The following is a 16,967-nucleotide window of genomic DNA, read 5'->3' as shown; positions in this document are numbered from 1 at the left end:
ACGTCTACTATATAATATAATAGAACTTATATTTAAATACAATATACTTAATTACCTATATAATAATATATCTTATCATTCTGATAGGCCTCTTAACACATTTAATTAACACGATAAGTTAAATGAGTTATTCATGTCATATACAAGTTAATCGGGCTGAACCCATTTAGACACATTTTGTGGACATTCGTGCATCTTGACCATATTAATATTATGCATGCCTAACATTACACCCTCTGCTCAAAGAATTGTATTTTCTTCCTAATGCCCTTTGGGTTTATCCAAGGGAAACCTTATCACTTCCATATTATCCTATTGCCAATTGGCCATGTGTGTGTTCCAAAGTAAAAGAGCACATACAGACAAATAAAGGGCCATCCAAATATATGATGCAACGGCAATCATACAAAAATAACAAAATGATTTGATTTCTCAATTAAGTCAAACTGATGATATGAAAGATCCCAAAAAGATCAAAACTGAAAAGTCAACAAATTATGTGGCTTTCTTCAGTTCGTTTGTGCTCAAAACCAAGTTACACAATAAACATAATAATTATCTACTTGATGAAACTCCGAGAATCAATACAACCCCAAAAATTTCCACCATACGCCACCAACAACCGTCCAGATCACTGCGTCAATACAAGCCATAATAAACCCGATTCTAAATACATCCTGGAGTTCCACATAACCAGCTGTTAAAGAAAACAAGAAAAAGAAACTTAGTCATAAACCACCAAACAAGACTTTCAAAGTCAACTTATCACTTCTCAAATTTTCAAATTTGATATAACCTCAATGTTATTTGATACCAATTTTTGTACTTATGCAATTTGTCCGAAACTTAATCTATTACAAAATCTAAAATACTTTATCGTAATTTGCAAGTTGATATTTATTTCGTTTGACTTAAGAAGTATAAATGTTATCACTACCTAGTAAGAAATGCATAAAGGCGAGTTGGGTAACTAGTCAAAACATGTTTAGGTTAAAACGTTCAGGTCGGGTTGGGTTGACCCGAAAAGTCCCTGTTTATTAATCTTTTATAAATAAGTAATTAACGTTAATTATTAAGTATTTAAACATAAAAAAATATACCCAGATCTATGAACAAAAATATTTAGAAGATCATAAGCGTTAAAAATAGAGGCAAAAATGAGCCGCACTGAGCCGCTCGTAAGCTACTTGAGATCGGCTCGCTAAAAATATTGGATCCAGCCGAGCTTAAACGAGCTTTACCCTGAGGTCGAGCTTGTTTGAGGCTCATTCAACAAACAAGCTCGAGCCTGAGCTTCATATATCGAGCTAGAGCCGCTCGCGAGCCTAAATGTGGGTTTTATTTATTTAAAAGTTATTACAAATTATTATAATGTTAATAAACAATATATATATATATGTTACATATAAATAAACGAATACATAAATAGGAAAATATAAAAATTGAAAAAATAATAAACGAGCTGAGCATGAGCTTGAAAATTTACTCACGAGAAGAGTTGAGCTCCCTTAAGTTAAACGGTCCGAACGAGCTCGGCTCGTTTACACCCTTATTCTACAACAGAAATTGTGTGACATTCAACTCGTTTACTCTATTCCCCTTACTCGTTTACTCTATTCCCCTTACATTTACTTGTTTATTTGACCAGTTTAAGATTAAACACAACCTAAACTAACACATTCATAAGTAAACGAGTCAAAATTGCCACTTCAACCACATATTCGATTAAAACAAAGATTAACATACCTCCAAAGTAAACAGCAGCTTGACCACTGCTATAATGCGTTTGAGCCCCAAACAAATTCGTGTTATAAGCTAACGCAAGCGCCGCCAGTACACCAGGCACACCAGCCGCCAAATGCATAGCAAGAACCGCAGAGTATAATGCTCCAACATGACCCGTTTGACTCGCAAACATGTAATGAATTAAAAAGTAAGCTCCTTGAAGAACACCAAATGCAGCGGGCCAACTTAAAGAAAATGATTGAAGAAATTTAGCTACACAATTAGACATCCACGTCACTATTCCAAGATTTGCGAGTTGACCCGCCATGCCAACGAGGACTGCAAACCAAGCCAATGTGTCCCATGCAGATTTTTCACTTAAGCAGTCGTCCCATTCAAGCACTCCTAATAATAGTAGTATTGATAGCCCCAACATTGCTGTAACAACACTCGGGATTCCAATAGCGTCCCTGTGCAGATTATAAAAACAAACCGCATTAGAAATGAGCGTGTCGGTTAGGGTTGAAACAGGTTATGACGCGTGTTTGGTTCAAAACACTTACTGTCTAAATCTTTTTCATTAAATAATTAGGGTGTCAGACATGATCATAGAAATTATTGTTTTCAATAATAATAATAATCTATCTTTTTTTTTTGTATAAATGATTTAAGAGGTTTTGTGAACTAAAAAAATCACTTTGCAGAGATTTTGTCCCATTTGCTAAGAATATTTTTTTAATTATTTAATGGTTAAATTATTAAAAAATAGCTTTAGCAAATGTCTTTAGAAAAAATAGGTCAAGTGGGACGAAACATTCCCAAAGTGTTTTAGCTAAAATCAAAAACCAAAAACTGAATTGAAGAAACTGAAAAACCAATTTTAAGTAATTTATAATTAATTAATAAATGGTGTAGTCAAAAAGATTTAGTTCCACGTTAATCAGCAAATTATTAATTAACAAATAAAGTTTGGCCTAAAGTTTCTAACCCAAAGTCATTATTTCGGGCCATTTTCTTACGGCTCAAAATTTTCAACTTTAAACCCCAATACCAAAATTTAATTTCTAAATTCAGTTTGAGCCCAAACTGACCCATCACATCCCTAATTTAACCCGTTTATTTGACTCGTTAGACAAAAAACATAACCCAAAGCACACATAATAAGTATACCACCTCAATCCCATATAAACAATGCTTTTCATTCATTTATTTAATGAATCAACCCTTCGACATATTTACCCCTAGTTGGCAAAACAGGCCAAAAAACAACCGTGCAACGAAAAACAATACGTTAAATCAACGACACAAAAGCTACAAGTTTGACAAATATCACATACCCGAAAACCCAAAGAGAGACAGCAAGAATCATGGTGGCAATCATAATCCATTCGTTAGTTGTAACGGGACCCATGGCTTGAAGCCTCTTTGCAGCCATTGCAGGAGCATCAGGTGTATCTTTGGTTTCCGGGGGGTAAATTTTGTACAGAATGTATGGAGTAAGAAGAAGTGAAACGAAAGCGGGTAAACTAGCCGCCTTGAACCATGAAACCCATGGGCTTGCTATTACTAACCCCAGTTCCTCGGCTAGTTTCAGACACAACAGGTTTTGTGCTGCAGCGGTCAAGAACAGAGCACTAGAGTTTCCAGCACACTGTCAAGCATAATATAACAACGTTGTTAGAATCATAATTGTCCCATGAGAAATGTAAAATATGAAATAAATGGTAAACGTTAGCATAATGTGTGAGCTATTCAAATCAGCTTGCTAAAAGCTCCAATCGAGCCGAGCTTAAACAAGCTCGAGCCTAAAAATAAGCTTGTTGATAATGAGCCTAAGCATGAGTTTCACTTATCGAGCTCAAGTTGTCTCGCAAGCCTAAACGAGCCTATTATTTATATAATCTTTATTTGATCTATATTAGTTATATTAGTTATTTATTAGTTAAACATTTATAGTTAAAAATAATGTTAAAGCTATAAAAATATTACAACTAAAAATATATATAATAAATAATAAAAAAATGTAAATAAAGTAATTAATAATTAATAAACAAGTCGAGCCCAAGCTGAGCTTGAGCTACAAAAACTACTCACAAGCCGAGCTCAAGCTTCTGAAATCAGCTTGCTAAAAGCTCCAATCGAGCCGAGCTCGAGCCTAAAAATAAGCTTGTTTAATAAATGAGCATAAGCCCGAGCTTCACTTATCGAGCTCAAGCTGCCTCGCGAGCCTAAATAAGCCTATTATTTATATAATATTTATTTGATATGTATTAGTTATTTATTAGTTAAAAATAATGCTAAAGCTATAAACTTTAAAACTAAAAAATATATATATTAAATAATAAAAAATGTAAATAAAGTAATTAATAATTAATAAACAAGGCAACCAAGCTGAGCTTGAGCTTAACAAACTATTCACGTGCCGAGCTCAAGGTTCCAATATATAGCTCAAAACAAGTCGAGCTTGAGCTCTTGTAAGTTAAACGAGCCTAGTCAAGCTCAGGCTCGGCTCATTTACACCTGTAAGCACAATTATCAGATCAACAACAAATGATATTGACTTGTGTTAAAAAGTTAGATATATTTTGTTATATTAAAGGGTTAGTTGATAATGAAAATTCATCTTAATAGTTTGATAATGATGACAATCAATAAGCACAAGCATGCTCGCTTAACTTGCATATAACTCTTATTAAGTATTACTTTACACATCAAAGCATGGCCTTTTGCCCCACAAGAGGCCATACATACATAATCTCCCAAATGAATCTAATTTAATTACAATTTGAAATAAAATAGATTTGTTTTGGTCTCTTCAATTAGCCTAATGTCATTCATTTCAGGCCCGTGAAATAAAAATAATAATAAACTCACACAGTATGAATTACTAACACAAAACCCTAACCTGGAACTGAGACTGAATAAGATAAGAGCCAAGCTTTTGGGGTTGCAGAAATGGGGATGGTGATTCATTTCAAGCCACAGAAAATGGTATGTGGTGACAGCGCCGCAGAATGTTGTGAATCTCTTCTGTTTGAGGGATGGATATTTATGCAACTTTTCATGGGTTTTAACGAGGGTCGATTTTTAATTATTTATTTTTAAAGGAAACAAAAAAGTTAAAAAACACTACGGGCTACGAACAATATTTTATATTATTGGGTTATACTAAATGTATCCCGCTCTTTTAAATCTTCAATTTTTCTAATATTTTTATTTGATCTATCTAATACTGTTTTTATTTTAAAATAAGAATACTTGTTTTAAATAATCTCAACTATGTTTATTGGCGAATAACAGTCTCAACTTTAAATTTGGTTGGTGGCAGTCCCAACTAAAGGGGGTAATTGTTTTTAACGGACCGTGACTAACGAATGTTAACTCTGTTAGTGATTTGCTAACGTGGACCTTCTTCCCCGGCCACATCACACCGGAAACCTCCAACTCGCCTCCATTCTCCCTAATATCGTTGCACCGTCTCCCTCCCTCTTCAAAACACATCGGAAATTAGAAAATGAAGCAAATTTCATCTTCTTCCATGCCCAATTCCTAGGCACCAAACCCGATCTTATTTTCAAAAATTCGAAATCAATGTTACACGATTTACAAAATATTCACAGGGCTTTTGTTAGGGGGTCAAAACGAGTCGAATGACGTGTCAATTATCTCAAACAGTGCGTGATTGACGAGGGTGGACTTGTTCGGAGACAACGACGACAAGTCGGTTTGGTTTCAAATGAGGGGAAAGAGAGGGGGGGGGGGGGGGAGAGACGGTGTAACGATATTAGGGAGAATGGAGGCGGGTTGTAGGTTTTCGGCATGTTTTCTGCGTGATGCGGCCGGAGAAGAAGATCCACGTTAGTAAATCATTAATGAAGTTAACATCCGTTAGTCGCGGTCTGTTAAAAAAAATACCCCTTTAGTAGGGACCGCCATAAGTCAATTTTAAAGCTGAGACTGCTATTTGCCAATATAACATAGTTAGGGTTATTTAAAATCAATATTCCTTTAAAATATTACCACATAACTGTAGATATTTATTCTCAATTAATTAAATTTGTCTGGTTTATTATGTATATACATTGTATTTTTTTAATTAACAAACAATTTGAAATTTGTTTTAATAAAAATGCAAACTATCTTTAAAGACTATTTAAAAAAACACTTTTGAAAAAAATAAAACAATTATAAAAAAATAAAATATGTTTATTTTAAACGAGGAAAAAATGTTTCTAGTTATTTTTAAAGAAGTATATAAAAAACTCTTAGAAAGTGTGTTTTAAAATAAATTACAAAAAATAATAGGAAATGTTTGAATCGTATTAATGTAAAACTAGGATATAGCCCGTGTTACACACGGGTGGAAAAACATGTCAACAAATTATATAAATATAGACAACATATTCGACCAACACAGATATGTTCCGAGCAAGATGATACTTTTTGGCTAGCAAAAATAATAAACTAATTATTCATCATTATACAATAAGGTATAAAAGATCAATAGGAAACTTTAAAAAAATATAACCAGCAAGTTACCAAGATTATTGTGTGAATCTCGCAAATATTATAGAAAGATATTGCTTTCAAAAAACTCTTCATCAAGAAATGACAACAACTTCGATGGAATTGGTCTATGAATGTTCAAATCATTGTCATTTAGCAATCCAAACAAACTACAAATGACAAATATTGCTATTATATAAAAGTAACATAGTCATAAATATTAATAAAAATATATATGAAGAAAAAAACATACAGTAATTATTATATAATTGTTTTTGTATTCTTCAATTTCAAATAAGTGTTATGGTTAAAGACATTATAACTAATAAATTAATTAGTGGTCAACATATATTGTAAAAACTTAAATTCAAACGATTTACATATAAAAAATATAACTTGTTTTAAAGTTGGCAAAATATAATATTCATAATTATGATTATATCATTTTGCTCAAATGGTAGTTTTTTATCACAATAATTGAAATTATTCTTAAAATACATAACTCTTTGTAACATTATTATTAGTGTAAACTAAAATAAATTTGAGTTTAAATAATTTAATTTGACTTCCATAATTACTCGGGTCTATTGGAAAACGTTAATAATTTAATTTTACTTTCAACACTAAGTAATGTAATTTGACTTCCACAATTAAGTAAATGGAAATCAAATTGTAAATTAATTAATTACCTTAAATATCTTTAAACAAAAATCAGTTGTCATAAATGGAATTAAATGTAATTAATTTGTAATGATTTACGTGAACTGAAATGCTGGTCATTATATTTTTAATTTAATAATGGTTACCATATCAAGAAACTAAACAAATACAAACTAATACTTAATAGATGACTATATTAATAAAATACATTTAATATTAATCGGAAATAATATATAAATTATATAAAATTGTAAAACACCAAATGAACTTTACTTAATACAAGAAACTTTTTAAGAAACTTTTAAGTAGAACTTGACCAATAATGAAAATCATGGAAATGTGAAAATAAGTGAAAATCATGGAAACTTTATTATTGTTTTTATGTAATTAAAATCATGAATATATATTAAATAGAAATTGATATCAACATATAACAATTGATTAGTAACCGGAATAAATGATTGGTAATCAGAAATTATATTTTGGTTAGTAAATGGAATAATTACAAATAAAACCGATAACTTACAAATAAAACTGATAACAATTGATATCACATAATAATAAAATTACCAATTATGTTAGATTTGAATCATGTGAACAAATTTACCATTGATGTCATAGTATATAACCGGAATAATTACCAATAATCGGAATAAATGAATTACCAATTGATGTAATCGGAAAGTTAGAAGTCCATAGGTGTTATTTTTAGTAAAAATTTTGAAATCACTATATTTTAAATATATTAACAGTATAACTTGTAACATACTAATAGGATTTGTAATGATTGGATATATAAATATGTATCTATAATATTTTTATAACTTATTTACTGGGTTTTCCAAAAATAACGTAATTGGCTATATATAGAAAATATAATGTATATTACAATATAATAACAGAATAATGTTTAAGTCAAAGATATTGAAATATAAATATGGTAAGGTGTAAATGTTATTATTTCTGTCAAAAATAATATGTAACAACTAATTACAAAAGATAATTAATTAATAATAACAAAAGTACTAAACTTATAATAATTATTATAAATTATAGAGATAATCATTAATAAATAGATAAGTATAAGATACAAATAAATTTTTCTTTAATACACCGGTTTTGATAAAATATATTAAATGTACTTTGACCAACTGTTGGAATCGATCTGCCCAAGACACATATTTGAGTTGATGTAGCTAGTACGTTATGATCCAAGTCGGGTCATACCCAATAACAAGTTAGACAAACACCACGATATTTATTATTAGATATGATCTAACTAATAATTATCAACACTTATAATATTTGGAAAATGAGTTTTCTAAATATTTGCACTTGTGTGATTAATAAATTATATGGATAATTTATACTTTGAGAGATGTTATTTAAATTGGTTAAATTACATGTATGTTACATATTTGTGCTATGTTACATATATTTATGTAACGTAAACAAATATAACAAATAAAATAAACAAAATGGGTTTTGGTTTTGGGGGGGGGGGGGAAAGCCCCATGGGGTCGGCCCCTCCTCTCCTCTCTCTCTCTCTCTCCTTTTGTGTTTTCAATAACATGCAAGAAGGTGGATTGGTTTAGGATGTTGGACACATCTTGATTACTCTCTCTCTCACACACACACAAGAGCTCTCTCTTCTCTCTTTCTCTCGGCCGAAAAGGAGGAAAAACACAAGGAAGATTTGCAAGTGTAAGATCCTAGCAACTTGGGTGTTTGTTGGAAACTTGTACGGGTATACAAGCTTGAGGATTTCCTCCATTGGAATCTCGTCATTCACATCCTCATCCTCTTCATATTTCTGGAAATTTGAAGGTATGAAACATAACACCCTATGGTTGTTTTGATAGCATGCAAATCGTATTTGGATCCTTGATTGGGTTTAAACATAAAACAGGTTTTATGTGTTTTTGGTTAACAAGATTTAAAACTTTATTCCTCTGCGTTTTACATATAATGCGTTATATGGACTTTGATAATCTTGTAAAAACCCAACAATGGCATCAAGAAACGCTTATACGATTACATGCTTCAAAATGGGATCTAAAGTATTCGGGTTTTATGGTATTTTTTACCATATTGGCCGAAAAATTTAGGCATTTGGTTACCCTTTGGTTTTTCAAGATTGTACCACACACATGCATGTGGAGATCTGGAAAATTAATTGTTTGGACAAATCTGGGTTTTTCAGCTTTGGCCGAGAACCCTTGGCTGGAAACCATGGTTCTCGGTCTAGCCGAAAACACTCAGAACCTTTTTCTCGGTTGGCTGAGAACTCATGGTTGTGAACCATTGTTCTCGATTGGCCGAAAACGCGTTCTCGGTTGGACCGAGAACTCATGGTTGTGAACCATGGTTCTCGTTTGACTGAAAACCAAAGTTCTCGGTCTTGGCTGAGAACTCTAGGTTCTCGACTGACCAAAATCTTCGGGCCGAAAACTTTGAAGCTTTGGTCTTCTGGCCGAGAACTTAAAAGGTCAAAAGGGGAACCATTCTTATCAAGGGCTGACCTGTTTGTTTGGATGTTCATAACCTAGCTGATGATCTTGTGTATATTGAAGTGATGTGTTGTTGTTTATTCAATTTGATTGTAATAATCTTTATTCGGGTTTGTAATCTATTTATTTATTTCAAATTGGTTTGTAATAATAAGTAGAATAGTTGTATTTATTTTACTAGAAAATGTATTAGGATATGTTTTGAAAAAGAAGATGCAACTATAATACCATTTTGGGTTTTGGGCCTTAATGGACTTAATAGTTCACCATGGGATTTTAGCCTAATGGACTAAGCCCAAAAGAGGCCCAAGGTAGCAAGAGCTAAAGTTGGAGCCCAATTGGAAACCCAAATAAAAGAAAGGGTCACAACAAGAGGTGAACACTTGAAGCATATGGATGCGGAGTCAAGTGGGAGTTCACCATCGCATACCTTGTGTCATGCTCGTCCCTTAGGAGAGACCTTATGACACACTTGTTTCGGTCAACAAGTATTGTCAATTTAGGGGCTATGGTTTTGGACTTGTGATTATCTTTTATGCTTGTGTGGTTGATTTATGTTTTGTTTTATCATATTTGGATATGGATGTTAACAATTTAAAATCAACGACTTGCATAAAATTAATTCCTTAAGAAATTATTAGGTAATAAAATTGGTTTTATTAACTATTAATGATTTCATAATAAAATGGTTTTTATTAAAAGGAATTTTGAAAATTGGCTTCAAAGGTACCATACATTTGAATGCATGCAAATGGAAGGTACATAAAATAGTTTTCCAATCTAGAATTTAGAAAACTTAAATCCCTTTTAAAACAAGTTGAACACCATCCTTTTATACAACACTCGAATCACTTGAGAACTTGATGTGAGATAAATGTCACCTAACCGCATTGAGGAAACTTGTGAGTTTGAGGTGGATTTACAATACTTTTGGGATAAAGGTCACATAACCACTTGTATTTGTAAACACACACGTGTGTGTAAGTAGGACGACTTGATTTGGAAACCATGTGAATAGGGTCACCGAAGCATGGTGTACAAAGGTGTTGATGGGATTAAACATGCCAACTAAACATATGATGTTTAACTGATCCCAATAAAACTAGAAGTTGCAAAGGGTTGCAATTGTCAAACGTTGACTACCTTCTTAATTTAAATAGTAGGATAAAGGTCACCTAACTACTATTTGAATGAAACGTTGGGTTCTAGATTTTAATCATTAATTGTCTTGGAGACATTAAAGGGTATTAACGATTAAAATTTATTAATGATATCGAAAATACTAAAATTGAGCTTTGTTAATTTATAGATGGCCGCAAACAACAACCCACCGAACGCAATTATCCCTCACGTGCATAATCTATCACTAAGATCCATTCTGGACAAGGATCGTCTAAATTTCAACAATTTTATGGATTGGTATCGAAACTTGAGAAATGTTCTCAAGCAAGAAAAGAAATCCTATATATTGGACGATCCTATTCCTGATTAACCTAATGTAAATGACTTGGATGCCCACGCCGATTGGTTAAAATATACTGATAATTCGGTGCAAGTTTCTTGCCTCATGTTGGGAACAATGATTCCCAAGATCCCAAAGTATTTCGAGAATCATGGGGCATATGACATGATCACCCAGCTCAAGGAAATGTTCCTTACTCAATCTAGGGTGGAACGCTTCGAAACGGTTCGAGCATTTCATGCATGTCGTATGGAAGAAACCCAATCTGTCTCATCTTATGTGCTTAAGATAAAAAGCCACATTGATCGGCTTTAACGGCTTAACTGTCCTGTCTCAAAAGAGTTAGCCACGGATATGACCCTTAATGGCTTAACTAAGAAGTTTGAGACATTTGTTTTGAATTATAACATGAATGGGTGGGACAAGAGCATTGGTGAGCTTCATGCAATGCTCAAAAATAGCCGAAGCTGGAATGGGTAAAAAGGTTTTACCTGTTCTTACGATCAATGAGGGTGGCTTGAAGAAGATGCATCACCCGGAACCTAATGCAAAGGTTGCTAGTGGTTAGGGTCAAGTCAAGGGTAGGTTCAAGGGAAAGGCAAAGGCGGAACCCAAACCAAAGAAGCTAAAGGTTAGCTTTGAGGATCCGTGCTTTGGTTGTGGAGAGATAGGACATTGGATGAGAAATTGTCCAACCTATCTCAAGGAGTTGAAAGCTAAAAGGGATGCAGGGCAAACCTCAGGTACAACTTTCATGATCCATATTGATCTTAATATTGTTTCTTCTGACACATCGGTATTGGATACCGGATGTGGAACTCATATATGCAATTCATTTCAGGATTTCAAAAGAAGAAGTGATTACAAGAAAGGAGATATAAGTCTCTTCATGGGCAATGGAGCAAAGGTTGACGTCCAAGCCTGAGGAGATTATGTTTTGAAGCTTCCAAATGGTTTGGAAGTTATTTTGAAAAACATTTTGTATTCTCCTAGTTTGACTAGGAATATTATCTATGTTTCTTTATTAAGACAATTTGGTTATGATTTAAAGTTAGTAGACAATGGTATTTATGTTTGCATGAATGATGTCTTTTTTTTTAAAGTGATGCTGTCTAATGGCATTTATGAATTAGTTCATGATAACACAACTATTGATAACTCGTTGTACCAATCTAGCACCAAAAGACTCAAATTAGATTTGAGTAAGACTTTTCTTTGGCATTGTCGCCTTGGTTACATAAACAAGGAACACATTCATACACTTCAAAAGAATGGTCTTTTGGAATCAAATTATGATTCATTTGATATGTGTGAATCTTGTTTATTGGGAAAGAGACCAAGGAACCCTTTAGTGGAACTAATTAAAAGGCGAAAGACTTATTAGGTATCATACATTCAGATGTATGTTGTCATTTTAAGACAATGACAAGGAATGGTGAAAGATACTTCATTACCTTTACTGACGATTATAGTCGCTATGGGTATGTGTTCTTGTTAAGACACAAAGATGAAGCCTTTGAAATGTTCAAAGTCTTCCAAAATGAAGTACAAAATGAACTCAATAAAACAATCAAAGTACTTCGTTCCGATAGAGGAGGTGAATACCTCAATAATGCATTTCTGGATCATCTTAGGAGTTATGGGATTGTCTCACAACGTACTCCGCCTGGAACACCACAACATAATGGTGTGTCCGAAAGGAGGAATCGAACTCTATTGGATATGGTTCGATCTATGATGGCTAGAAGCACATTACGTCAATCATTTTGGGGCTTCGCATTGATCTCCGTAGCCCATATTTTAAATATAACACAAACCAAGAAAGTGGAAAGGACACCTTTTGAAATCTGGAATTGAAGGGTTCTATCATTATCATATTTAAAGGTATGGGGTTGTGAGGCTTATGTCAAGAACAGCACCCAAAAACAAACTTGAGAGCCGATCCACTAAGTGTATTTTTGTAGGATATCCCAAAGATTCTACGGGATATTATTTCTACAATCCAAATGAGCAAAGGGTGTTTGTTGCTCGGAAGGCTGAGTTCTTGGAAAGAAAGCTCCTTATGGAAGGAACCCATAGAACTGTGGAACTCGGGGAGGATCGAGAACCAATAGCCGATACACGTTTGGTTAATACTAGCAATCAACAAAAGGTTGTTGATAATTATCAAATGGTTGATCAAAACACACAAAACGTTCGCAAGTCTGGTAGAATTAGCACCCCACCCGAAAGATATGGATTTTTTGTGGATGGATGCTATGTGGTAGATTTGGATGAACCAACCACATACCACGATGCAATGTCACAATCTGATTGTGATAAATGGCTTGAGGCCATGAACGTTGAGATGCAATCCATGCATGACAACCGAGTATGGGACTTGGTTACACCACCTCTGAATTCCAAACTGGTTGGAAGTAAGTGGGTTTTCAAGAAGAAAACTGATATGCATGGAAACTTGGATACTTACAAAGCAAGACTTGTAGCAAAAGGTTTCACCCAAACAGAAGGGGTTGATTATGATGAAACTTTTTGCCCTGTTGCGATGCTAAAGTCTATTAGGATATTATTTGCCATAGCCGCATATTATGACTATGAGATATGGAAAATGGATGTCAAAACTGCTTTTCTAAATGGACACCTTGAGGAAGATGTCTTTATGGTTCAGCCTGAAGGTTTTTTTGATCCACAACATCCTAATAAAGTATGCAAGTTAAAGAAGTCAATCTATGGATTGAAACAAGCATCTAGAAGTTGGAATCACCGTTTTGATGATGAAGTTAAGAAATTTGGATTCATCAAGAACGCTGATGAAGCTTGTGTGTATAAGAAAGCTAGTGGGAGCATCATTACCTTCTTAGTATTATATGTCGATGACATACTATTATTTGGAAATGACATTCCAACCTTGGAAGGTGTAAAAACGTGGCTTGAAAGTTGTTTTTCCATCAAAGATCTTGGTGAAGCCGCCTATATTTTGGGAATAAGAATCTATAGGGATAGATCAAGGCGGTTGATAAGTTTAAATCAAAGTGCATACATTGACAAAATATTGAAAAGGTTCAAGATGGACAACTTTAAAAAAGGTTTGGTACCTATTCAAAGAGGAACAATATTGAGTGCATCTCAATTTCCAAGCTCAAAGGATGAGCAAGACAAAATAAATGGAATCCCATATGCATCTGCTATAGGATCCATCATGTATGCCATTATATGCACCACACCAGATGTGTCATGCGTTTTGAGCATGACAAGTAGATACCAACAAAATCCGGGAACTAGCCATTGGATGGCGGTTAAGAGCATATTGAAATACCTTAGGAAAATTAAGGATATGTTTCTAATATATGGCTCTGGTGAGGAGGAGCTTGTTGTAAAGGGTTACATTGATGCGAGTTTCCAAACTGATCGAGATGATTCTTGTCACACCCCAACCTACGGCGGAAATGTTGGGGCGTAGACTGATTGTCACAGCTCGCAAGGTTACTATCATGCAAATATTAAAATTCAAATATCTATTTATTTAATTCAAATAACACCATTATTCATTACAAAAAGAAATTCAAAGTAAACAAAACATCAACAATTTAAATGAAAAATCATAGTCTCATAATAAACTCTTCTAGCATAAGTCCTTATAACAATTCTTCTAAGTCCACACTTCACATCAAACGGTGACCTGCATATGCGTTGAAAATAATATAGTTTGTCAACATGAGGTTGAGTGAGCAACACACTAGTTCAGTTATACATATATAATAAAATATGTAGCTGCAACGAGTCATTTGAGATTAACAAATCAACCAATGAGCAAATAAAATGAGATGTCGAAAAGCACAAGGCTAAATCGACTAGCGTATGATCATACTATTTTATGAGATTATGCTGGACCTCTTCGAATGCGGTTTACATTGAGCACATAAACATATAGCAAGTATGACATGAGATTAGTTAACACATAAGACAACAATTGCAGTTTTGTGTATAGATAAAGTGTGAAAATATACTAAGTTACGCATATGTCCCCAAAAGTGATAAAACGAGTAAAAAGGGGGAATGTGGTACTCACCTCAAGGATGAACGGAGATGATTAAGGTAGCGAGAAAGAGAGAAACGAATCACATGTGAGTGTTAATGCCTAAGAGAATAAAGAATATGCTTAAAATGAGGATCTTAACCACAATACGAGTTAAACGATAACCGTTTTATATTATAATTTATTTAGGGATTTATTAATTAAACTAAAATTTATGTTTACCCAGCAGACCATAAGAGACATTCAAGCACAAAGTCTGTTTGATTAAACATAAACAGGGACGGGTTCAGCCCCCTTTTACCAAGAACCCTAGAATTTCAATTAACCCAAAGTGTTAACAATTGATTAAAACAGGTTTAGGGTTATTGATTCTCATGAAAACGCGACTCACACCGTACCTTCAATTACTTCTAATGATGAACATACGAGGGAGGACGAAGGGAGATAGGGTCGGCCAAGAAAAATGATATGAACAAGTCCTTAACGAGCAAGATGATTCAATTAAATAGGGGGGTTTTGTCGGTCACGTTATAAGGAATGATTGTATGAATTTAATTGAAATAATATCGACGATCCCGTGTTCGCCAATGATTTAGGCTGTCGGCAAGGTTAAAAAAAGAAAGCAAATCAGTTTGATATTATTTACTCATGTTGGTGTGTCGGTTTGGCCGCGAATTGACTAATTCAAATGATTTCCTATAATACAACTTGATTACAAACAATTATGGACACTAATTTGATTGATTTCTTGATTCGGGTACAAGAAAGCTTGATTATGGGTCGGGTTTGGAAATGGATACCCACTTTAAGAAATGGATTATAACAAAGTTTACATACAGGCCCCTCAAGTTTGAAGATGGATAAAGAAATGGATAGAACCTTATGTTTTGGGTTAAAAGCGTCAAAGTTGAATAAGTGTAAATATAAATATAATAATAATTTATAACTCGATAAATGCATAAATTTATTAATGATAAAGCCCGGACCCAAAAGTGGGTCGGGTAATGGTTACAAATGATAAAGCGGGAAAACCTGAATTGTTACAGTATCCCATACTTTTGGGACTTTCGTCCCGAAATTAGAGAATCTGAAACGAAAAACAGATGGGATATTTGAGTTTCATCTGGTCCTTACGCTTCCACGTAAACTCGGAGCGTTACTTAGAATTCCAGCGAACTTTAACAAAAGGAATGCGGCTTCGCTTAGTAACTTTATCCATATGATCCATAATCTCAACGGGCTGCTCAACGAAATGCATAGTCTCATCGATACTAACTTCATCGAGAGGGATGTGGAGATTACCCTCGACAAGATACTTCTTGAGGTTAGAAACATGAAACACCGGGTGAATATTAGAGAGTTCAACAGGAAGTTTGAGTCGATATGCAACAGGACCAACTCTATCAATAATCTCAAAAGGACCAACGAAACGAGGAGCTTGTTTCCCTTTCTTTCCAAAACGATCAACTACCTTCCAAGGGGAAGCTTTGAGTAAAACAAAATCACCAACACTGAACTCTAAGGGTTTACGTCTCTTATCAGCATAACTCTTCTGACGACTAAGAGCAGCAAGGAGATTTTGACGGATTTGAGCAATACGATCCACCGTTTCTTGGACTAGTTCAGGACCAGTGATTTGAGATTCACCAACTTCGTTCCAACAGATCGGAGATCGACATTTACGACCATAGAGCGCTTGAAAAGGTGCCATGTTAATACTAGAGTGAAAGCTATTATTATAAGAGAACTCGATAAGCGGTAGATGAATATCCCAATTTCCTCCAAAATCAAGGACACAAGAACGGAGCATATCCTCTAAAGTTTAAATTGTTCGCTTAGATTGACCGTCAGATTGTGGGTGATAAGCAGTGCTAAGATCCAATCGAGTACCCAAAGCGGATTGAAGCGACTTCCAAAAACGAGAAATAAAACGACCATTACGATCAGATATAATAGATAACGGAGTTCCATGATGACAAACAATTTTCTCAACGTAAATACGTGCCAATTGCTCAATAGAATAAGTCTCTTTGATGGGAATGAAATGAGCAGACTTGGTTAGACTATC

The 16,967-nt window shown here is 34.0% G+C and overlaps 1 protein-coding gene across 1 annotated transcript; it reads right to left on the bottom strand.

Moving 5' to 3' along the window:
• Positions 1-339: 339 nt before the first annotated feature.
• LOC143632504 (dicarboxylate transporter 2.1, chloroplastic-like) lies at positions 340-3,564 on the bottom strand. Its single transcript, XM_077101009.1, has 3 exons — positions 3,063-3,564; positions 1,747-2,195; positions 340-697 (listed from the first exon to the last, which is right to left on the bottom strand). The coding sequence occupies exons 1-3, from the start codon at positions 3,158-3,160 to the stop codon at positions 582-584; spliced, it is 663 nt and encodes a 220-aa protein (XP_076957124.1). The 5' UTR covers positions 3,161-3,564; the 3' UTR covers positions 340-581.
• Between the last annotated feature and the right edge of the window lie 13,403 nt (positions 3,565-16,967).

Source organism: Bidens hawaiensis, unplaced genomic scaffold, assembly GCF_021521415.1.
Source record: "Bidens hawaiensis isolate Kalapana, Puna unplaced genomic scaffold, B.hawaiensis_p1.1 tig00006392_1, whole genome shotgun sequence".
Taxonomy (NCBI): domain Eukaryota; kingdom Viridiplantae; phylum Streptophyta; class Magnoliopsida; order Asterales; family Asteraceae; genus Bidens; species Bidens hawaiensis.
This window is presented reverse-complemented; position numbering and strand designations above follow the sequence as displayed.

Bases quoted from the DNA above. Each gene is read 5' to 3' on its own strand.
- LOC143632504 (XM_077101009.1), bottom strand. From the start codon at position 3,160: ATGGCTGCAAAGAGGCTTCAAGCCATGGGTCCCGTTACAACTAACGAA. The intron at 2,196-3,062 runs GTATGTGATATT...TAATCTGCACAG, and splicing joins GTCTCTCTTTGGGTTTTCGG to GGACGCTATTGGAATCCCGA. The intron at 698-1,746 runs GTATGTTAATCT...TTTCTTTAACAG, and splicing joins AGCTGCTGTTTACTTTGGAG to CTGGTTATGTGGAACTCCAG.